The 24,380-nt window shown below is 38.2% G+C and overlaps 2 protein-coding genes across 3 annotated transcripts in view; one reads left to right on the top strand and one right to left on the bottom strand.

Moving 5' to 3' along the window:
* The window catches only part of GFM1 (G elongation factor mitochondrial 1), a 46,286-nt gene that overhangs the window by 3,606 nt on the left and 18,300 nt on the right, over positions 1–24,380 (bottom strand). The window contains exons 10-15 of the mRNA XM_047875013.1: positions 22,387–22,488; positions 20,716–20,772; positions 17,689–17,826; positions 16,710–16,792; positions 5,893–6,055; positions 4,106–4,250 (exon numbers count right to left, since the gene is read on the bottom strand). Coding sequence (XP_047730969.1) covers positions 4,106–4,250; positions 5,893–6,055; positions 16,710–16,792; positions 17,689–17,826; positions 20,716–20,772; positions 22,387–22,488 — 688 coding nt within the window. The remainder of the gene's footprint in view (positions 1–4,105; positions 4,251–5,892; positions 6,056–16,709; positions 16,793–17,688; positions 17,827–20,715; positions 20,773–22,386; positions 22,489–24,380) is intronic.
* Positions 10,328–16,678, top strand: LXN (latexin). 2 transcript variants are annotated; one of them, XM_047875020.1, is made up of 7 exons: positions 10,328–10,555; positions 10,728–10,972; positions 12,300–12,362; positions 13,428–13,605; positions 13,899–14,035; positions 16,031–16,093; positions 16,355–16,678. In XM_047875020.1, the coding sequence occupies exons 2-7, from the start codon at positions 10,844–10,846 to the stop codon at positions 16,451–16,453; spliced, it is 669 nt and encodes a 222-aa protein (XP_047730976.1). In that variant the 5' UTR covers positions 10,328–10,555; positions 10,728–10,843; the 3' UTR covers positions 16,454–16,678. The 2 variants fall into 2 exon arrangements, with proteins under 2 accessions (XP_047730976.1, XP_047730975.1); XM_047875019.1 differs by lacking the exon at positions 10,328–10,555 and having other exon boundaries at positions 10,651–10,972.

The following is a 24,380-nucleotide window of genomic DNA, read 5'->3' as shown; positions in this document are numbered from 1 at the left end:
AAACAGCAGACTAACAATTCTATGCAGTAGAAACAGCTCTATTTCTCATGACGTCTTGGGTTCTCACAACAGTAGAGCTTCCTTGGCTCTAAATAAATGCAATTAATGCAGAAAAAGGCACCCAGGAAGATGTGTGCAGACAAGATTTAGTACACACTATCTAGTATTTTCCATAGGTGAGTAACATGAGAGAGCTAGATTGTGAAAGGGTCAGTTTTAAAGGGAAGGAAGGGCTAAGCACACAGTGCCCATACTTAATTGTTGAGGATGTCCCGTCCAGTTCTCAGTTTCCTATTCTCACATCCTGCTTTTCTCCTTTTACACCCTTCTTCCTCCCTCAATTCACTGGCTGACTCACTTCCAAAGAATCTTGCCCTTACTCACGCCTTCTTCTAACCCCCTGTGACAACACTCCAGAGATAATTCACCCTGCTAATATTCAATAGTCACATGGCAGCCAACTCCTAAAAGCATTTTTTTCTTCAAGCAGATCCATGTATGTGGTCTACGGCTTTTTACGATAACGAGTAAAGATACCAGTATCAGCGTGGGAACTTTTAAGCCTGAAGTGGTGGGCAGGGGGGATATTATTTTTATTTCAGCCCACCAGGAATAACACTGATAACACCAGGCCAGATTCTGAAGAAGCCATATGAGGCGGTAGTCAAAGGCTAGGACTTCTGTCTGGGGTTTAACTCTCAGCTCCGCCACTATCATGTAACCTTGAGCCATTCAATTAACTGCTCTGAGTCCCAGGTTTTCTCAACTGTAAGGTCATTGTGAACATTAAGATATGATCAGCATAAGACATAGGACATAAGTGATCGATACATGCTATTATGACCACTTGAGGCAAGAAGCTGGGGAATGGGTGGCATGTCACAGTACTAAGTCAAAGGTAACATGAAGGAAAGAGTGATTAGCATTCACTGCCCAAGTCTGCATGCTCAAGTGTTTTCAAATACATTCTTATATTTAATTTTACATTCTTTCGTTTAATACTGTGGAATTACTATCTCCAAGCAGCCTGGGGAAGTTCCAATGACTTGCACATCTCCACACAGTAAATGTGGAGCAGAGCTGGGATTTAAACTCAAAGCCCATCACATAATGGGGCAGGAGATCAAAGAAAGGGGACTGTCAAGTTAAATGAGCTAACCCTTATTTCCAGGCTTTTATTTCTCTTGTAGATTGCCACAAGTGTGATGTTTCTGGGGAGACCAAGCATAGTTCTTTTTCTAAAACCTGGCCACAGAAAATGATGGCAATGGTCACACCTGTGGCCAAGCAGAACCTCCAATTTTATATTTCAGTTTTAGTTACATCACTGATTAATCTCCGGGACAAAGTTTAAACTGTGACTCAACACAGTTCCAATTTTCATTTTTTTTTAATGAAAACATACCTGAGAATTTGAATTATTTTTCTTCCAATTTTGATAATAGAGAATAGCTCATAAGCCTCAGCTACCCTGATACGGGGCTCATTTATTAACGTTTTCACCCCCAAACTCTCATATGGCATTCAAGAGAGGAATACGAATGAAAAGTTGATTTTCTTACTGAACTAAGAACTTCCTTTTACCCTCATACACTTTTGTCTTTTAGTCATGGGTGATTAAGTAACAGATGGGGAAACAGCAACGTAATTAATTTTCATGCCAGTATCCTGCTTATTTACACGTTTACCTGGCAAAAAACAAAATTCCCAATTACCATCTAGTGCACACCCACCAGGCAGTTAATCACACTTAAATAATTAAAAAAGCAAATGGCACATATTCAACTGTTTAGTTAATATTCACATACAGACTGTTTTCATGGATATGTATGTGTATACAATGGGCATATATATCTACATTTAATTATATTTCATACAGGAGCAATTAAAAAAGATGATAAGGCTAGTTGTTAACTGACAACCACACCAATTATCTGGCTTTGGGTAAATTCTATCTTCAGGAAAGCTACCAATTTCCAGTCAAGAACCAGCATAGAACAATTGGTGATTTCTAACTTAACTGTAATTGTAGAATGTATCACAATACATATGTATATCAAATCATCATGTGTACACTTAAAATATCTTACAATTTTGTCAGTTATACTGCAACAAAGCTGAAAAAAGTACATAAAGTGATTATAACTAATTTGTCTATCTTAATATATATTAAAGTGATAAACATCCTAGAGGGGAAGAGATAGGTGTTTTGTTTTTAATTTTTTTTTTTTAACGTTTATTTATTTTTGAGACAGAGAGAGACAGAGCATGAACGGGGGAGGGGCAGAGAGAGGGAGACACAGAATCTGAAACAGGCTCCAGGCTCTGAGCTGTCAGCACAGAGCCCGATGCGGGGCTCGAACTCACGAACTGTGAGATCGTGACCTGAGCCGAAGTCAGATGCTTAACCGACTGAGCCACCCAGGCGCCCCAAGAGATAGGTGTTTTAATGTGAATCATGCCTAACAAAATCTTATTTTCTTTGTGACTTAATTTCCCATTTTCCTATCAACACAATCTTTAGATTATGACAAGATTTCCAAACCACAGATTTTGACTGCATTTTTAATAAAGAAAATGAAGGATTTTCTCTCCTATTCACAAGTGAAAAATGAAAACACAAATTATGAATGGCTTCCACTGGTTTAAGTAATATAAGGAATTAGAGCCTGGTCAAGAAATGAGTGACCTTCTCCAACCACTGCCCCACACCTGATCATAGATGCAAATGGAAGAACAACATGAAATCAAAGTCCAAAATTCATACAGAATCAATAAAACTGTGATTTATAGAATGCTTAAAAAATGTGCTATGATTTATCTGATTTTCCACTGTCCATTTTGATACTCTTTGATAAAAATATTTCTGAGATGTTTTGTGAATCATAATATAATTACCCTGTGTTAAGACACTTATGGACATTATTAATAATGAATACAGAAGAGATGACAAAGAGAATAAACTTTCTGGGTTCAAGATACAAGTTTCAAGTTCCTTTGTTGAATAACCCTGACGTGAAATTGCTGTGTTACTTGCTTTTCTCTTTTAAAAGCAATGGATCAGGGGCGCCTGGGTGGCTCAGTCAGTTGAGTGTCTGACTTCGGCTTAGGTCATGATCTCATGGTTTGTGAGTTCGAGCCCCGTGTCAGGCTCTATGCTGAGTGCTCAGAGCCTGGAGCCTGCTTCCAATTCTGAATCTCCCTCTCTCTCTACCCCTTACCCGCTTTACTCTCTCTCTCAAAAATAAACAAACATGAAAAAAAAAAAAAAAGCAATGGATCAGATATATTTGCCATTGTTTAGGTTTCTGGTTCATCAGGGTTTTAATACACCTTTATTCTGTGCAAGAAAGGGTCACAATGTTAGCAGTTTTGCACAAGGTCTGCACTGTGAAGTTTACCGAGTTCATTCAAAATACTTTGCCATCCTCAAAATACCTAAAAGCCTACAATATCATACATAAGAAAATTACTTATAAATTATGGAATTCCTGACATCTAAATAAGTCACTTAAAAATGGCATGACTGTAATGTTTCTATAAAATATTTCTTAGAATTCCGATTATTTCTATTTTCCCTATTAAAAACAGAACTTAGGGGCGCCTGGGTGGCTCAGTCAGTTGAGCAGCCGACTTCGGCTCAGGTCATGATCTCACGTTCCGTGAGTTCGAGCCCCGCATCGGGCTCTGTGCTGACAGCTCAGAGCCTGGAGCCTGTTTCAGATTCTGTGTCTCCCTCTCTCTGACCCTCCCCCGTTCATGCTCTGTCTCTCTCTGTCTCAAAAATAAATAAACGTTAAAAAAAAAAACAAAACCAAAAAAAAACAGAACTTACAGATTATCTATAAATTTTAAGCAGACAAAAATTACTAGATAATTTATGAGAACAAGGTAGGCTTTTAATTTTGTAAGAAAGAGAACACAGCAACCTGTCCTCACTTCGATTCTATAAATATATGCCCAGAACCTGCCATGTTCCCTGGTGGGTTGCCTAGTGCTCTGGGGGGACAAGACTGAAACAGAAGGCAGGGCTGCCCTCTGAGGCTCTGATGGTCTATCAGGGAAAACAGACACAGTTTGGAACAAGTGCCAGGACTCAGAATACCTTGTTTGAGAGCACCTTCTCCTGCGCGGATGAAAGAGATTTCATTGGAATCAACCATGTGATGTGCCCCATCTTGCAGAACAAACCGGAGCCCAGAGAGCTTGTGACCAGAAAGGGGGCCTTTCTCACAGGCATCCAAAAACCCCTGTTAATGAATGAACACAACCTCTGGAGTGAATGGATTTCACTTGCAGATGAATTACCAAGAATACCCAAACATTTTACTGTTTAGAAGTTAAGCATTTTTATGAATACTACATTTCATCCCTCAAGAAAAAAAGAGAAGTTTTAAAAAGTTCAACACCTTAACTATTTAAGTTTTATCACTGTGGCATCTAGATGAACAATACCTTGGAAAAGCATATCATTTAAAGGTGTGAGCTGTTTTAAAAATGATGCTGAGTGCTAACCCTTACCATCTTCAGGAATTGCATACCTGTCATAACCCATCATACAGACAGCCTGCTCTTAATCTTAAAAGGAGGAAACAGAGGAAAGGCAAGTAAGAGTACCTCCATCAAAACTGGCATTGGCTCAACAGCTATGAACTGAGCTCCGACCAGACACCCATCCCTGTTGCGCCTCATTGGCAGATCATACATTATAGCTTTAGCATTATATACGTCAGTAAGAACCAGAATTCAAAAGTAATTTTATTTTTCCTAATGCAGTTTTTTAAAAATAAACAGCCTCACTGAGGTATGACTGATAAATAATAAACTAAACATATTTTAAAGGTATAATTTGATAAGCTTGCAATTCTTTTTCAGTCATTTCACCTAAATATTTGTAGAGCTCCCCCAATTCAAGTTAGTTTTTCTTGACAATCACATGACTGCACATGCAATACAATGTATTTATGACACTGCAAGACTGTACACTCTGTATGTTGGAAAAAATATAAGCTCTCCTTCACCTACATTAATCTTGGAGAATAGAAGACAACTTAAAAGTATGAGAATGACGAAATATTGTCTTGAAATTAAGTATAATGAATGAAATACACTGATCCCCCCCAAAAAATGCTTCCTCCACTAAAGCCAAAATTAAAATCTATCAGTAAATATTTCTAAGTTAAAAGGGTAAATGAAAACCTAAAAATCTCAATCTATGAGAACAGACAGTTGCTGAAGGTTTACAACAGTCTTAAAGCCTGTGACCTGGTAAGCCAACAAAGCACTAACCCCTTGTATGTGCAAAGCACTTGGCAATTTACAAAGAGATGTCATAGAGTATTATCTGGTCCTCAAGTTTGTGAGGGATTGAGGTTTAAGTATTTTATTTACTCTCAGTTGAAGAAACTGCCTCTGAACACCATGATTTACCAAAGATGACATTAATAAGTAGCAGAGATGACAGGAGAACCGAGATGTTGGGAATCTTAATTATTGATTACAATTAATGAGGTAGGTTCAATTTATCAAAAGAAACATAATAACTATGATTAAGAAACAATGACTTCCCCCACATTGTCATAGCATATATTTATAGCTCTTGAACTTAATGAATTGAAGATTCTAAATCAGATGGAAAGCTTAACAATCAGATAAAGAAGCAGGACAGTAACTAAAATGAACTATGGGAGACAATGTGATAGAAATATGATTTGAGGGGTGCCTGGCTGGCTCAGTCAGAAGAGAATGCAACTCTTGATCTCGGGGTTGTGAGTTCAAGCCCCACGCTGGGTGCAAAGATTACATAAATAAAACTTTTAAAACATATATGATTTCATACCTTTATTAATAAGCTTGTTGAAAAAAATGTAAGAAAGTTATTTTTGTTTTTACCTTTTCTACTGCAGGCACAAACTGCTTTGGAATGTTTGCCCCAAATGTTTCATCTGAAAATTCCAACTTAGTGTAGTTCTCTGGGTCCAGAGGCTCCAGTACACCTATCACTTTTCCAAACTGGCCTGCACCACCAGATTGTTTTTTATGTGTAAATTCAAACCTGAAAGTGATTTAGGAGGAAAAAAAAATTTAAGACAGCATTATGTAATTGCCAAAACGAAATAACTCCTACTGCTTTAAATGAAAAACCGCATTTCACCATTTTTACTTCTTCCTTTGAACATAATGACCTTGCCATAAAACTTCATTAGAAAATTTATTTAAAAAGTCATTCTTTCCTGGGGTGCCTGGGCGGCTCAGTCGGTTGGGTGTCCGACTTCACCTCAGGTCATGATCTCACGGTTTATGAGTTTGAGCCCCTCGTTGGGCTCTGTGCTGACAGCTCGGAGCCTGAAGCCTGCTTTGGATTCTGTGTCTCACTTTCTCTCTGCCCCTCCTCCACTCACACTGTGTCTCTCTGTCTCTCTCAAAAATAAAATAAATTGGAAGAAAAGTTCTCTCTTTCCTGTTTTTACTTGGAGTAAGTATGGTGGCATACAACACCAAAGTAATCCATGGGTTTAATTCTGCCAATTCTTTACTTCATAAGTAGGAAAGTAAAAGTATTAAAAGTCCATTTAAGGTTCTTGTTCTTGTAACCTACATTCCAAAGAACTCACCCTCTTCTTTTGGAATGCCTCCCTTCCCTGGGACACAGTGTTTTCTTCTTAAATCTCCACAACTGAAAACAGTCACTTGAAAATAGGAGCTGTGCAGTTAATTTAATCAGATGGTTTCTATTTGTGTTTACTACTTGGAAGTTATGGAGTGACAGAACACCAGAGAAGAGAGTTGCAGATGGATTAACACCCAAAAAGAATAATGGCAAAATAATGACCAACATTAAGTAAGTCATTTAAAGAGACACATACATAGACAGCTCAGTGTTTACTTCAAACCACTAATGATGACGTAAAAAGAATATGCACTTTATATGCATATTAAACATTTGTAAACATACACTATTTCACTGGAAAAAAAAAATGTCATGAGTATCTACTGTCTGCAGGGCATTTCTTCCTTTAAAATGAAACCTTCCTAGGGGTACCCGGGTGGCTCAGTCGGCTGGGCGGTCGACTTCGGCTCAGGTCATGATCTCACGGTTCATGGGTTTGAGCCCCCCATCAGGCTCTGTGCTGCTGGCTGGGAGCCTGGAGCCTGCTTCGGATTCTCGTGTGTGTCTCTCTCTCTGCCCCCCCCCCCCCCGCTCGCTCTCTCTCAAAAAAATGAATAAACGTTAAAAAAAAAATTTTTTTTAAATGAAACCTTCCTCAAGACCCTAAGATGGAGGAGGCCAGCCGCTATCAAAATTATCTCCGATAACTGCAGGTAAATGGACATTAATGAGTGTATTACATACAGATCTGTGAGTGGTTTGGGAGAAGTAAATGTTAATTTTGGTAGGAGATGCCAGCTTGGAATACGCAGATTTCATTAAAAGCCTAAGTGTGAATGTGCCTGATAAACTGCCTTTATATAATATTCCAGCTGCCAAGAGCTTCAGGATGGGCTGTGAAAAACAAAATGCTGAAAGGTTAATTTTCCTGGGAGGGAAAAAACCATTTTTCAGAACTAAGAGAACAGAAGCAGAAGAGAAACAGCTTCAAAGCACCACAGAATTACTGAAGGGATTCCAAAACCATGGTCCACTGACAAATTCTTGGGTATGCACAAGTTCTCTCAGACATTTAAAATTTTGTTTTCAACTTGACATAATAATATAACATCTGTACAAATATATTCTCAACCTGTGCTATCTATAGGTTAATCACTAACCAGGGATGCTTACATTTAAATTAAAATTTTTTAAAAATTAAAAATCCAGTTCCTCAGTTGTACTAGTCACATTTTAAGTGGTCAACAGTCAAATGTGGGAAGTGGCTACTGTCCAGGGCAGCACAGACAGAACATTTCCATCACTGCATGAAGTTCTATTGGACGGCACTGCTCTGAAGGACCAGTTCACAAACAAGTAATCTATGCAGTTGCAGGGACTGTGTCTGAATCGTAACTAAGCAGATACCAAATAATGGAACATGTAGGTACCAGGCTGTGCTAAGCAGTTTTTATGGACTGTTTTATTGACTCTTCACCACAAACTATGACGTGTGTACAATTTCTATCACCATTTTACAGATGAAAAGCCTGTGGTCAGAGAAGCTAAACAACTTGCCCAACAGGATACGGCTATTAAGCAGCAGAGCCAGGATTTGCACCAAAACCAATACTCTTAATCAAACATTATCCTAGAAGGCTAACAAGAATATAAACTTATGTAACCGGCAAATGATGCATTCACTTCAAAAGGTATTAGAGGCTGGTACACTAAGACAGACTTTATAATAGCTCAAAAAAGAAGTGAGAGAACTAAGACATCACTTGGTAGGCAGTTAATAGGCCTGCTGAAGGTAAAAGAACCCATACCTGCCATCAGACCACTAGCATGCTGTGAAAGGCAATTTAGTTTTGGCAAAACGTCATCTCTCACGATAAAATTAATGTTAATTAGAACTGTGTTGGTTTTATCTGTTTTGTAGATTTATTTTGATTTTATTGTTGTACTAAGGTTGCAAGCCATAGACATTGTTACTTAGTTTTATGTTCATGTAGTTATATAAAATTATAATAATTTACCTGATCCTGGAGGGCCACAATGATTGTTACTTTAAAGGTAGCCCATACATTATTCAAATCTGAGGATAACAGACTTTTGACTAACCATTCATAAAGCTTTAGTAAATAAGATTTGAAGGACTCAAATATAGGAATGAGAGTCTCTTAATGCAGTTTATTTAACATCCAGGTAAATAAATGTTTTATTTAAATGATTTTAGTAATGTTAAAACATTTTAAAGTGATAGTTTAAAGTTAAGTTTTAAAGTAATAATTATACTTACAAAAGAACATAAATTAGCATGTGTGCTGTTAGTAAATGTCTAATATGTCACAACTTACATAATTAGCTTTGATTTGCAGAGATGGTAACCATACTCATGAAGCTTCAAATGGTGACTTTATCTAGGAAACTCACATATTGTATTTCTCACAACTCTAACAGGTAATAGCCAGGAGATGTTAACTAGCAATTGTGAAACTAAAAATGTTATCAGCAACAAGCTCTTTCAGTATCATCAGAATGTACTCAGCCTTTCTTTCCTGGACATTATCATAGAAACACATGATTCAAACAATTCACACACACACCCCACCCCCACACACATAATGAAAACCTAAGACGTTGACTGATAGATGAATGACTCACCTCCTCACCCCCCAAAAAGTAAAACAACCTTCAATTTTTTTGAAAAAAAGCCTTAAGAGGAGAAACTAACCCTTCATCCCCTACTTACTTGACAGCTATTGGCTAATATAACTAGAAAAGACAGAAATGCCTCACTCCTTACGTTTTTAAAAATATATACTTACTCCAAATAAGGACTTTATTAGTAAATTAAAGAGGGTATTTGAGGAAGACAGTACATTACAAATACATTTTTAAACTTATTTTTAAAAGTGCCACAACACATATGATTACCCAAAGAATCTTCAAAAATCTATTTTGAGGAAAAAAGCAAAGAATCTTTATTTCCAAGCCAACAAGCTAAAGTGAAAGTTTGGCCATACAGATAAAAAGGAACCTTAACTTCTTGATCTAGAGCAAATCCAAACAACAGCCAGGCTCTTGAAAACTAAAACAAGAAGGTAATTAAGAAAACTGGAGAATGAAAATGCACTGTCTACTGAAAGTTTGTGCTTGCTTAAGCAGCTTTAAAAACTCTTGCCTTTGTTAGAAATTACTTCAGTGCAGTGCTTTAAGTATGTTTTAATTCTTAAAAAAAAATTTTTTTTGAGAGCAAGCAAGCGAACAGGGGAGGGGCAGAGAGGGAGAGAAAGAATCCAAAGCAGGCTCTGCACTGTTAGCACAGAGCCCTATGAGGACTCAAACTCACAAATGGTGAGGTGAGATCATGACCTGACCAGAAACCAGGAGTCTGACTTAACCGACTGAGCCACCCAGACGCCCCTATGTTTTAATTTTTAAAGTAAAATTTTCAAAGTGATTCATAAAGTAAGAAGCATGGTTTATAGCAAAACCTCATTTTTCTAAGATTAGTAAGGGAGAGAGGGGTGCGGGTGTATTTTTTATTTCTCCTGATCCCCATTAATACTATGGTTTGCAGTTTCTCATACCCCGATTGGGCAGCATTGGTGCAAACCCCACAGAAAGGGGGTATTAAACAGAGCCGGCTCTCGGACTCTCAGAATGGTAAGGAGAAAGTAATGAACTCACTACCTAGAGCTCCTTTGCACTTTGTCCCTTTGCACACAAGGAAGGTGTGCTCCAGGCTGTGAAGCAACCATACTTCTTCCATGGAGAGGAAAACGGAATCCCCAGAGGCGCTCCATAAAGGAAAAGGATAGAAAAGCCCTCCCGGAACTTCAGTAAAGGTCAATGAAAGGAAGACGTCCCTGCCAACCTAACCCACCTCCCCACACCTCCACCCCCTCCAGCCGGAAAGAAGGCCAGGACCCTCGCCCTGGCAGGAACCAGCGAGTAAACGTAGGCAGCAAAAGGGCGGTGCCGCAGGACCCAGCGCCCCGCGGCAGCTTCCCGAATCGGAAGGAGGGAAGGAGGGAAGGAGGGAAGGGGGGGCTTGGGGGGGGCGGAGGTAGGAGCTGGCGAGCCTGCCCACGCCCAGCCCGAACCAGGCGTGCCGACTCTTCCGCCTCAGCTACCCAGCAGGAGCCTGGACCAGCCAAGCACCAGTTCTGTGCACAGGTTGGGTCCCGTTCCTTAAGCTAGAGCCTCAGAGCCTCGGTGCATTCACCCACCCGCCGCTCACCAAGAATGGAAATCCCCCCGACCCACTTCCCGGCCTCCAGGGCGGCCTCGGTGGCGGAGAATTGCATCAACTACCAGCAGGGGACCCCCCACAAGGTGTTTATGGTGCAGACTATCAAACAAGCCAGCATGGAGGTGAGTCCAGCAGACGGCAGCGGGCGGAGGCCCGCACCTACTCGCTTTCCCTCCACTCCGGAGGGTCTCAGCCTCGTTCTTCGTGCGACTTCCCTTCCACTCCACCCTTGCCCGTTTGGGGACTAGGCAAGTCTAGGGAAGTTAACAGTTCTGGAGATAGTTGCCACTCCGGGGCAGTGAGGGCGGTTTGTTTTTTTCTTGGAAAGGCAGAGGCCGTTTTTTAGTGGGCACTATTACAAAGAAATGGGAAAATGTTCTAAATGTGGGGCGGCATTTTACCCTTTACAGAGTGAAACCTGTAGGAACCATTCAAAAGAACCTTAAAACTGCTACTGTGTTTCTCATCTACTATGCTAATCTGAACAAAAACTCCCCGTCTTCCAAACGATTCTTCTTTGCCTAAAATTTAAGAACAATCCTTACCAGACCCTTTGACGGAAATGAAGGGGAAGCAAAAGCAAGAGAAACCAACAACCAGTCAGAGAAAAGCATTCTGGGCTGAAGCGTTTCTTTAACTACCCAAACACCACTGCCACTGACTGCTGTAAAAGATGTGCTCCCTCTGGCAAAGGGTTAAATTAAATGCTTACAGCCAAAGTTACCACTAACCAGCCTTGTTTCCATTTTACTACAAGCTTAGTTATCTGATATAAAATACAACTAATAGGCTATAAGAGCTGAAAGGGAGTAGATGTTACTTCAAAACTGCACCAGATAATGAGGTATAAACTCTTAATTGTATCTTTGATTCAAAAGTGAAATACCTAAACATTTGTCTTACTTGCTAAAGTTTCATTTTGTAGGTCCACTAATGTGTAAGTAAAAATAATACTTAACATCTCTAGCCACTGTGCAGTAATCTGCCCCAAAATGGAATTCACCTTCATTGAACACGATTTGGAAGGTACACAGGGCTTTCTGAAAACCTTTTCTTTGGTATATCCTGTTTTTCGTCTTAGAATCAAAAGATGTTTTACAATTTCTTTTGTAGAGAATTTAGGATCACAGATCCAGAGGCTGAAGTCCTCTGATGATTGAAAGTGAATTATAACCTGTCATATATATATATATACACACACACACACACACACACACATATGTATGTATGTTTTTAATCCCCTCTCTGTTCTCATCCAAAATAAACCTGATAGAGGACTTCCTGAATCTGAAGTTCTATACATGGTGACATGCCTTTTTCAAGGTCTAAGGCTTTGATCATTTACCCCCACCAGTCAGCCCTCTGCCCCCAACCAAATGAGAGTGTATTCTTCCAACAATACAAAGAACTGAGTTACTGTTGTAATAACTCATCACGTTTTCTTAATAGGATATTCCAGGAAGAGGACATAAGTATTGCCTTAAATTTTCTGTGGAAGAAATTATCCAAAAAGTAAGTGAAATGTCCTTTATTATTAAATAAAATTTGATTCTAGAAATATTTTAGATCACCTTTGCTGATAAAATCGTATTAAGTTGTTGTGAAATCCCTGCCTTGAAAAAAATAATGACTATGCATAGGTCAGATTTTATGCTTTTTAAAATATATTGAGATACATGAGGTAATTCTATTGAGCTAGTTAGCAAAGACTCTACACATTTCAGTTCAAATAAATTCCCTTAAAAAATGTTATATACTCATAGGACAGTCTGAACTTATGCCTAATATGAACAAGTGAAGTAATTTACTCTCCAGTCATCATCACTTTCTTAAATGTCTGCCTTTCTCATTCTGTTTTTGATTTATTTGAAAGATATTTATGAGCAATAAAATGACCAAATGATACCACCATGTCAGATAAGAATCTTTCAGTAATGGGGCAAGGAAATTTTTAAAAAATACATTCCTGCCAAATAATTAGTGAGACAAACTTAAAAGAAAGGAACTGCAATTTGTAACACAACCATCTTGAAATTTTATAAAAAGCTTGCCCTTTTATTGAGCATAATTCAGAGGAGATACAGGCTAACATGAGATTTATTAAAAGACATCTAAGCTGCTAGACAGCCATCTTTCAAAGCAGAACCAATGCTACATTTTCTAATTTTATATGTAGATAAGATTACTATATCTGGGTTTGAGAATATTTCTGTTATTTCAGAAGCAGAGAGTGGAGTAAAAGAAAGACTTAGAAAGTAACCAAAGGCTAGAGGTAGTATATAAAATCAGACTAAAATCTAGCCTTACAAGTGGACACCCCATTAATACTGAAATAGTTAAAGTTTTAAGAAGAACTTGTAAGATTATGAAACCCTGTAAGTTACAAAATAAGTTATCTATTTTAGATATCTTTAAGAAAACTGTAGGCCACACCCAATTAGATACCTCTGTAATAGACACTCTGAAGTTTCAAACACCATTAGAAGGCCAACACTTTTAATGTTGTACCTCAAGAATGACAGCTAGTGATGGATGGCCTTCTACATGTAAAGATATTTTGCAAAATGTTTCAAACAGCAAGTTACACCGAACTGTACAGCTGAAGTACTTTACCCTCTAACGGGACAAGATACTGCACCAGAAGTCAACTTCACATTTGAAGGAGAAATTGGAAAGAACCCAGATAAAGAAGATAACACATTTTATCAAAGACTCAAGTCTATGAAGGAACCACTTGAAGCACAGAATATTCCAGGTATATAAATATGGCATGGAAAATTTCCTTTCAACTTTAAGATCAGTATTAATTATCCTCAAAACTGTTAGATGTTAACATTATGTTGGAAATAGACTGGCTTTTGCAAAAATATTCATTACCAATCTAATTCAACAAAAAAGGGCCTTGCAACTTTGTAGATCCAGGGCTTAAATTATATTCTGTACACATTTGAAGGAAACAAACACATGACTTAGATTTAGATTTTCTTAAAGGTTAATACTGCATATATAAAGTAATTCCATTTATCATATAAATGTTTCCCTCCCCAGACAGTTTTGGAAACGTATCTCCAGAAATGAAGCCAGTTCGACATTTAGCCTGGGTTGCCTGTGGCTATATAATATGGCAGAATTCTACTGAAAACACATGGTTTAAAATGGTAAAAATACAAACTGTCAAGCAAGTGGTAAGTGATTTGTATAACATATACTATTAACAAAGTTCATTTTAGAGAAAGTAGGATGATTTATAATTGGATAAACAGTGTTCCTTTAGCCATTTTATATTAAAAATAGTGAGCCTGTTATTTTGAAGGAGACTTACAACCAAGGCTAAAAACAGTGAAGCTGCAGTTTCCAAGAGAGTGAAATATTGAGTTATAGGCAGTACAGCATTCAGTTCTTGTGCTCAGCTTAAAACATTATATCCTTTGGCAATCTAAATTTTGTGTTCAAATTTCTATAGGTATGCAATACTGAAACTACCTCTGTTTTCCTCCTCTATTGAAATGGTGGTGCCAGTGTTACTCAGAGACATGCTGGCATTTTTTTGCCCCAGGGATCAGCCGGAACAAAAATATTACAATCTTAATCTTTGTGAAGCTTGCTGTATATAAGTTTCTCCTATAACCCCTTTAGCCATAATCTACAACCTCCGTTTCTTGTTGATAGCCTGGTGTTTCAAGTCTCATAGGACTATTTAGAACTGCCTCTTTCTAGACTTTAAGGAGATAAAGTCAGCTTTACATTTTAGCCTTATTAAGAGGTTAAAAAGTCAACTGTTGGTATGTAAAAGATATAAAGAAAAACAGTACAGAGAAACCACGACAAACAGTCTGAGCTCTGTAAGTGAAAAGGACTTTCCACATGACTTGTTTTGGCTTGCTGGTAACAAACTGCAAGGCAACTGGAGCACCTTTGCTCCACAGGCTTTTGTAACATGATACCTACGGGCACTGGGGGGCAGGACACCCTATCACAGTTGTCACAACACGATGCCAAATCCCTAACAAATCTACAACAACATTTTCGGAAACAGCCTTTTTCTAATGCATTTCTGTAGATATCAACTTTGGTTACAACACTCCTGTAGGGGTACTGAGGCCTCAAATAATTGAGTAACAGGTCCAGGTTACAGAAATTATACAGTCATAATCATGGTTTTCAAGGCATGTTTTTGTAGCAAAATATACACAAGACAGTACTAGTAGTTTTATGAAAGAAAACTCCTGTAACTGTTCATCAAAGTTTTAAAGCATTAATTAAAATTTCAGCAGAAAGGTTTACTGCACATTTATAATCCCTGTTAACCAACTGAGCCACAGCAGCTCGTGCTGCCCCTCAGAGGCTAGGGTTTGTTTCAGTACATTGATTATAAGCCAAGAACCTTGTACAGCAAATCTCTGGTGAATGTAGTTTAAAGTCTGTGGATGCAGTATTTCTGTGTATATGGTGTAGATGGTATAAATACTTTGTATGTCCAAAGCAATAAGCAGCACAAAGCTTTAATTATAAAACCAGATAACTACATTAAGTTTCACTATTCTCAATTTTTAAAAAGAAAATTTCTGTTATAAAATTGGTTTCCTTTAATGTAAACACTCATTCCAGTAGTTTATCCCTTAAATAATGCTTTTCTGCATAATGGAAACATTAAGGAATCTTAAATGACACTCTTTAATCATTAATACTCTAAAGCAGCTATCGCAGCCCAGAACCTAAAAAGGGTACACGAAATTCATTTATTCATTCTGTGAGAGAGTGTGTGTGAATGAGGGAGGAGCAGAGAGACAGGGAGCAAAAGAATCCCAAGCAGGCTTCACACTGCCAGGGCAGAGCCCAACATGGGGCTTGAACTCACGAACCATGAGATCATGAACTGAACCATCAAGCGTAGTCTGCTGGAAAGACTGAGCCACCCAGGCACCCCAAGGGTACACAACTTTTAGAGTACCAGGTGGAAAATCATGATTTTAAAATGTAGGTTGAAAGAAAACTTACTTTATAAGAACACAGTTTATCTGATCAGGCTAAGTAAATTATAACATTCAATTTTTTAATTTTTACTTATTAAATGCAAGTATCATAATCATCTAGTAATGAAAGCTCAATTTTAAAATGAACATATCATTTCTGCCAAAGATAAGAAGTTTCAAACACCAGGTTTTTATTTTTTATGATAGCAAAGAAATGATGACTTCATTGAATTCGACTACACCATTCTACTTCATGACATTGCATCTCAGGTAAAGTACCTTTTACCTTTATCTGATGGGACTTTGAAAACGGAGACTTGTAGCCACAGCGTATGACCAAGTCATAATTCTGACTCTAAGTAAGAATTCATGTAAATTAAAATAGATACCAGGCTAAAGTATATTATATTGGTAGCCATTTAACTTCTTTTATGCTGCTCTTTGTAAGGACTATTTTGTTCTATAAACCCAACACTGTTTTCTTAAATGTTTTCTGAATTTTATCACAGCATTAGTTTCCTTTACTTGCAGGAGATTATTCCTTGGCAAATGCAAGTTCTCTGGCATCCACAATACGGTACTAAAGTAAAGCATAACAGCCGTCTGCCAAAGGAAGCACAACTGGAATAAATGAAGATCCTAACGCTGGATGAAGTGTCAACATGCTTATAAATGCTGTGTATTCCAGATCTTCATGGATCCCTAGCTCATGGGGCCAAATTGCAAAGTGTCACTCTGTATAAATGTCTTCATTACAGTATAGAACTATACAGATTCTGTAACAGTGTCATGATGTAAAAGTGTCCCAATACTAATAGTGGTATGTATATCCCATAATAAAAAGCTTCAGTCCCAGTCTCCTAGTACGTTTGTGTTGCATACTTACGGGACGGGGGCAGTAATGGTCTCCCTGAAAGCAACCTTTGGCTTTCCTGTGACACAAGGACAGCCATATTCCCTTTCCATCCTCTAAAAAGAACAGGGGAGATAATATTTTGGTATGTTTAAACAAATAAACTGAAAGAAGAACAATCTTAAGAATCTTAACTACCTCTGAAGCACTTGTCTAAACATAATAGATAAAAAAAAAAAAAGACAAACTTTAAATCACGTAAGTATCTTAGAAAGGTTAGAGACATGATATTAAGTAATACAAACTGCTTTTAAAGATTTTATGTAAATGAATTCTACTTAAGACTCATGAACTTACACTTACCTCTAATCTATCCACTAAAACTTCACACCTTTTTTCTATACTATTACATATTCACTGGAATGTTGTCAGTTTTCTACTGTCTTAACTTCTACAATGTGATCACAACCAGAATTTTTAATCGTAAGTCATATAGCTTTTGTTTTCATTCACAGACACAGAAGAACTTTCCTAGGAAAATATGGCTCATCTACTCTATTATCTATATTCTAATGATCTTCAAGCACTAACTTGAAAAGAAAACAGGCAAGAAATGGCCTGAAGAGTGGATACTGATGGGCCAACTTCCTCAGCAGGTCTCTCCCAATGGGTGGTCTCCCTAAGGCTGGGTCCAGGATTTACCTGACCCAACTAACAATGACGTAGGGAATGGATGGATGGTCTTATTGCAAATACTGAGCCTTGATTCTAGCAGTTTACAATATTTTACAAATAAAAGGATTCAGAAATCAAAAAGAATTAACTTGTAACACATAGTAACATTTGTAACACAGTATGCCACATCTGACTAGAAACCAGAATGAAGTCTGAAGAACTTCATTTTACAGTCATTAGACTGAGTTTACAGTCATTAGACTGAGAACTATTGACTTGTAACAAAACAGAAACATAAATACAATGAATTTAAGTTAATTTTCTTGTTATTCATTACCTGAGCATAGATTTCCAGGTGTAATTCCCCCATTCCAGATACGATTGTCTCTTTGCTCTCAGTGTCGAAGTGGACTTTAAATGTAGGGTCTTCTCTTGTAAACCTGCCAATACCTTTTGAAAATTTTTCCAGATCATTCTTTAAAAACAGAAAGTCATTACACATTTTACTAAGCATGATAAGCAATAGGACTGTTGAAAGAACTTTACTGAATGAAATCAAATACATTAACAGTTAGGAAATAACAATGATCCCCACCTAGCTTCTAGGCCATACCCTTTCAATATTTGAGCTTGGACACCACACAGTCAAGACAGCAGTGAATGGCTAGCTGACAGAATTCTTTCTATAACAAGATAGAAAACAAGAGTCCAAGACTTACCTATGCCCTTTCCTATTCTCAGATATACAGAAACTATCCACTTGTGGGGAAAACTGCCCATGAAGGGGAAAGAAGAACCTATGTTACTGTTACGTTTTAGAAATCCTATACACAATCAAAGGAATCAGTATATTTACCAAGACTTGATTGTAGCTTCAAGCAAAACAGTTAAGACCAAGAATAAGGCAAATGCCACAGTGGGACTTCCCCCTTTCAAAACAACCTGCTTGGATGTGGTTGGATGTAATTCCATACATGGTAAGCAGAATAATGGTCCTCTAAGGATATGCCCTAATCCTCCCAAACCTGTGAATTTACTTTATGAGGTGAAGGGGACTTTACAGATATGATTAAGGTTACAGACACTGAGATGGGGAAATTACCATGAAGAATCTGAAGAATCTTTAAAAAGGAAGAGGAGTACAGAAGGTTAAGTCAGGGAGATAGAATGAGGGAAGAAGAGGCAGAAGAAATCTGAAGCACAAAAGGGACTCATTTCATGGTTGACAGCATTGAAGACAAGACATAAGCCCAGGAAGATGGGCAGCCTCTAGTGACCGTCATCTGGGAAATGGGGACCCCAGTTCTAACAGCCACAAAGAGCTGGATTTTGCCAACAATCTGAGTTAGCTAAAAATAAAATGTCCCCTGGAGCCTCCAGAAAGGAAAACAGCTCTGTCAATACCTTGATTTTAGCCAATTAGAACTACCTCAGATTTCTAACACTGTAAAAGAATATACTTGTGTTATTTTAAGCCACCAAGTTTGTGGTACTTTCTTATGGCAGCAATAGGAAACTAACACACCCTGGATCACCAGTATTTAACAGCTATCACATGTGCATGGAATCATTCTATATGTGTATGCTCTGTGTATGTTCCTCAAATTCTAACTACAATGCTGCAAGACAGAATTATCCACATTTCACAGGTGAGGAAACTAGGTGTAGAAAGGTGAAGTGACTTGCTCAAGGCCACAGAGCTAGTGCATGGCAAAGCTGGGACTGAATCCTGGGTCAGTCGATCTCTGAAGTCTCTTGCCTTTTCGCTACACTATGTATTTTCAACTTACTAGAAAATCATCTCTGCCCCACTATCGAGATTCACAGCTTTATGCAGTGACTTCATTATTTGAATTAAATTTGACTTTACTCCAGCAAGCAGATGGCCCTAAGACACCAAAAAACCTTTTAGATACTGATGCCTTTGATTTCCCTCTACTGTTGTGAACTATCAACAGTTAAATACCTTACACAGACTCTAAATTAGGAATGAAGAAGCATAGTATCATTAACTTCTGTCCCTGAACGTTCTGAAGGGAAAAGCAAACAATTTTGCAAAGCACCTAGAACTGTGGCATTTCACTGTGTGGTAAGATGCAAGGTTTGCCTTTTCTCAAATTTCTGATATGGAAGGATTTAATGTTTCTTACTCCCTCAACATCCTCTTTTCTGTATCGAGAAGGGTCTGGAAAATCTCATTTCCTCAAAAATGAGGAAGTAGTACCTGTTAATGTATTCACAAGACAATAAACCATAGTATGTTCTGTAAACAATAGCTCCCAGATGACAAGAGGTCATAAAATGTTCACTCAATGCATGAATGAGTTCAATTTATGATATTAACATGACTATTATGAATGTCAAAGCAACTCTAAGAACTCAGTTATGACAGCAATGCAAATTAAACCTATTCAAGCAATTCTGGTTTCATAAAAAGCAAATGACATCAAGTCCAATCATAGAAAGAAAAACAGTCTTGTTTTAGGCTTTCCACATTATAACCAGACATGTACCTCCTAACTACCACAAATCCAGAGATGTATTATAATCCATGAGGCAATTAATCTATACAGTAATCTAATGTACTTCAGTGGGGTTTTACTACAACTTAAGACAAATGTCCCTGTTTCCCCTTTTCATTCCTTTATGATGTGAATCTAGGAAAATATTATTACTTTGGAGCTAGTGATATTGTAAAGAGTTGGAAAGTACAGTCTCGTACCAATTTTAATACCACCGATTTTTTCAGATATAGTGTGAAAAGTAATTACTACCAACAGACTGGGTGGTTTTTTTTTAAGTTTATTTATTTATTTTCAGAGAGAGAGAGAGTGAGCGAGCAAGTGGGAAAGGGGCAGAGAGAGGGGGGGAAAGAATCTCAAGCAGATTCCACACTTCCAGTATAGATCCTGATGCGGGGCTCAAACCCACGAAGCCACAAGATCATGCATGACCTGAGCCGAAACCAAGAATCAGACTCTTAACCAACTGAGCCACCCATATGCCCCCAGACTGGTAGTTTTAAAAGGTGATCTCGGGGCGCCTGGGTGGCTCAGTCGGTTAAGCGTCCAGCTCTTGATTTCAGCTTAGGTCATGATCTTGTGGGTTCCTGGGATTGAGCCCTGAGTCGGGCTTTGCACTGACAGTGTGGAGCCTGCTTGGAGTTCTCTCTCTCTGCCCCTCCCCTGCTTGTGCATGCATGCTCTCTCTCAAAATAAATAAACATTAAAAAAAAAAAAAAAGGTAATCTCAATACCAAAAGAAGAAATAGAGACCATGAGATTGCTGGTTATCATAAGATACTATATGCATTGTGAGCTCAAGTTTTTACTGTGATATACTGAGTTTGACACCCATCTCCTACCTTGTTAGAAGGCTTCATTGCTATTGAAATGACAGGATCAGGAACATGAATTGACTCCTAAAACATTTTTTAAAAGAACAGAGAAGAATTCAAATACAGTACTGTTTGGTCCAGGAATGAATGAATTTTAATGTGCTACTTACAAAAGTATAAATACTAGTCAACATGTTTAGGCTAGATGATATATAATGTGATATATAGTGTGGTCTGTTTCATATTAAATGTATCAATAATTCATTAATAAATGCACACATTTACATAATCTCCTCCCTCCCCAAATAACAAAAATAAATTATTTATTAACTGTTTAAGACCTCTAAGTTTACTGACACATTCAGTTTAAGCATAATCATAATGAACCCAATGCCAAGATGTGGAATTTCTTATTGGCTAGTGGCTACATGTACTGTTGCCATCTTTTGATAAGTTACTTTATCAAAATATACCATGACCATTGATAAAACAGAGAAAGGGCACTAGATTCTTTATACGTATGATACCTCATTCAATCAATCACAACTCTGACAAGCAGATGTTATTATCCCCATTTTACAAATTAAATTATTAAGGGCTTGGAAAGAAGACAAAATAACTTGGCCAAGGGTCAGTAAGGAGTATAGGGCAAAGGTGAGACTCTAATCAAGGTCTATTTGCTTCAAAGCCTAAAGCACTTCCCACAACCTCCAGTCCCTCATATTATTAGTGACAAATATTTAGAGAAGGCCTTATCAATAATATTTGTTTACAAAACATGCCCCTTCTCTAGATCCCCCCCAAAACCTGTACAGATTTTGATTTTTTTGTAGTATCTTAAGTCAAAATGTAAAACCATAGATATTAGAGAATATTTTATACAGAAAAACTAAATTATAAAATTATGCCTGCATCACATAATACAGGAACTATTATAGTGTTCATCTATTAGGGATAGACCAGTTCTTATGTAAAGAACCCACTATAAATTCCTTCGCTGCAAATTCCTATCCCCTGTGTATTCCTATTCTTTCTTTACTGAATTCAGCTTGAACAGACGATTTTACTGTCAGAGAGTCTGCTCTCCTACAGGCGCAAAAAAGGGAAATGAGTGAAGGGGATTCACAGGCAGGAACTGCTCAAGCATGCTCTTTCCTTTGGGATCCTTCAGCGATGAAAAGCCATTGAGTTCCACAGGGCAGCCTGTCTGCAGTAAGACTGTGTAGTTGCACCTCGCCTTCAAGCAGGGTTCCACTCTGTTATCCCCTAGTCTACATGTTCCAGTTCTCTGGGGGACTGAGGCAAGGGTCCACTCTGGCTGCTAGATTAGTAAGTAAGGGGCACTCCACTGGGACCGGCCTGATTATGGCAACAGGAATTAGAAGGGAATCCCCTATGGGGAGGCAGATCTCAAGAGTAGAGGAATGGGCACTACACAGTCCTGGTGTATCTAGTGAAGAGTTCTCCCTCCATGCTAAACCTAACAGGACCGTGGAATTATTTTACTAAGAAAAACCAGATAACTTACATAGAGCATTTGTCTGACATCCAAAGAGCCACCCACAACAAATCTACTGATGCCTGTGGCAATAAATAAAAAGTTCTGTGATTGTTTTTTCTGAAGTACTAAATGTACTATATAAAAACAAAGACTTTTAAAACTCAAATGACAAACAGCTTTGAAATGAAATGACATACCATAGAAAGGCCACTATTATTTTTGTTTGTGAATGTGTCTCCGCTAGCACAGTCGATGCCAAACAATGCACAGATGTCTCCAGCATACACTTCCTCAACATCCTAAATAAAGGAATAACATAAAATAATGCTTGCAAGTAATACAAATCAGGACATAGTAACTAAAAAGTAATTACACAATAAACACATTGTACATAAACAAGTATGGCAGCATCTCACCATGGATTCTACAGAGAATGAATTATAGAACCAGTGTGATACCAACAATCAACCACAGCAAGATATAGCTTGAATAGGGCCTTTATTTAAACCATATCTTGATTGACAAGATTTTACTTTAAATGGACATTTAGAGCTATGGCATCATTATTTAGAGGATATGTAGTAGTGACAGTACACAGAGCCTCACACTTCTAAAGTTATTTCTATGGATTAAAAAGGATGTATTACACCTGGGTGGCACCTGGGTGGCTCAGTAGGTTAAGTGTCCGACTCTGGATTTTGGCTCAGGACATGATCTCATGGTCGTGAGATCGAGCCTCGCATCGGGCTCTGCGCTGACAGCATAGAGCCTACTTCTCTCTCTTCTCTCCTCTCTCTCTCTCTCTCCCCCCCTCTCCCTACCCCTCCACTGCACTTGTGTGCGTGCACGCTCTCTCTCTCAAGTTAAATAAAAAAACAAACAAAAAAGGATGTATATTATACATGTTGCCACAGTCCAACAATGACATATGTATGACAAAGACGTAAGAGGAAAAACTGCAAAGGAAGTTTTGAAAACAAAGGCAGGGGAATTCAGCTCATGTACTTAAAATAATTTTAATTTCTCACAGATGCAAGCAGTCAAGTAAACACAGGAAATCAAGAACAAAGCACTGGTGCCTCTTAAGTTTCCTAGTTTTTGTCCACTTATATTGACAGTTCATTCATAACAGCTGTGGCTGTGAATGAGCAAGTGTGCCTGAGTCTAACATTTACACAGATAAACACATCTCCTAGCCTCTGGCCGGCCCATAAAAACAAACGGCCGTGACAATCACCAATCCCTCTATAATGCTCCCTGCTGCCTATCTCACAAAACAGCAATTGCATCCAATTTTGAAAGACTGCTCACTCACCTTCCAGGAGAGACAAAGTTATGGTTACCACAAATTTCTGAATGTCATAAGCTTTTGCTGACAAATAAACCTCTCTAGGAATAGAAGTGACTTGGGAAAGAGCGGGAGGAGGAGACAACTTCACACACTTAGCATTTCTATCAAGACTTAATCCTAAAAGACCACAGAAGGCATGGATAGATTCAGAACCAATTCAAAAATTCAAGCCATAAACCAAAGTTTATTTCCCAGATAAGATCTTGAGAGGCTCTAAATCTTCAGATGGATTTCAGCACCAATAAGGTCCTTCTGGGGGGCTGGTTCTATAATAGGAATAAAAAGCTCTAGGGTTAAATAGGGCTTTCACACAGGCCACACTTGTGAAAGTTAATTCCCTGAACAATGTTGGACACTGTGTATGAACTAATTACTCTCAACTGCCCCTGAAAACCACTTACATTGTCCTAACACCTATTACATACTCTTTGTGATGGCAGTTCTTGAGAAAGGTGCTGAATCTTGTGTTCTGAGTCTTAGGGAACTAATTGTCCTTTCTCCTTAACCTTGGCCATTGAGGAAATACAGCTATTCACAAACAGTGGCATAAAATGTGTCCTTAACATCTAGTAATTTAGCCCATACCAAAGTGCGACATCAGAATTATAGCAGGGGCACCTGAGTGACTCAGTCAGTTAAGCGTCTGACTTCGGCTCAGGTCATGATCTCACAGTTCATGAGTTCAAGCCCCAGGGTGGACTCTCTGCTGATAGCTCAGAGCCTGGAGCCTGCTTCAGATTTTGTGTCTCCCTCTATCTCTGCCCTTCCCCTGCTCACACTCTCTCTCTCTCAAAAATAAATAAATGTTAAAAAAAAATTAAAAAAAAAAAAAGAATTATA

This window comes from Prionailurus viverrinus, chromosome C2, assembly GCF_022837055.1.
Source record: "Prionailurus viverrinus isolate Anna chromosome C2, UM_Priviv_1.0, whole genome shotgun sequence".
NCBI classification, from domain to species: domain Eukaryota; kingdom Metazoa; phylum Chordata; class Mammalia; order Carnivora; family Felidae; genus Prionailurus; species Prionailurus viverrinus.
Note: the sequence above shows the minus strand (reverse complement) of the source record. Positions and strands in the feature narration are given on the sequence as shown.

Bases quoted from the DNA above. Each gene is read 5' to 3' on its own strand.
- LXN (XM_047875020.1), top strand. From the start codon at position 10,844: ATGGAAATCCCCCCGACCCACTTCCCGGCCTCCAGGGCGGCCTCGGTG. The intron at 10,973-12,299 runs GTGAGTCCAGCA...TTTTCTTAATAG, and splicing joins TCAAACAAGCCAGCATGGAG to GATATTCCAGGAAGAGGACA. The intron at 12,363-13,427 runs GTAAGTGAAATG...TGTTTCAAACAG, and splicing joins TGGAAGAAATTATCCAAAAA to CAAGTTACACCGAACTGTAC.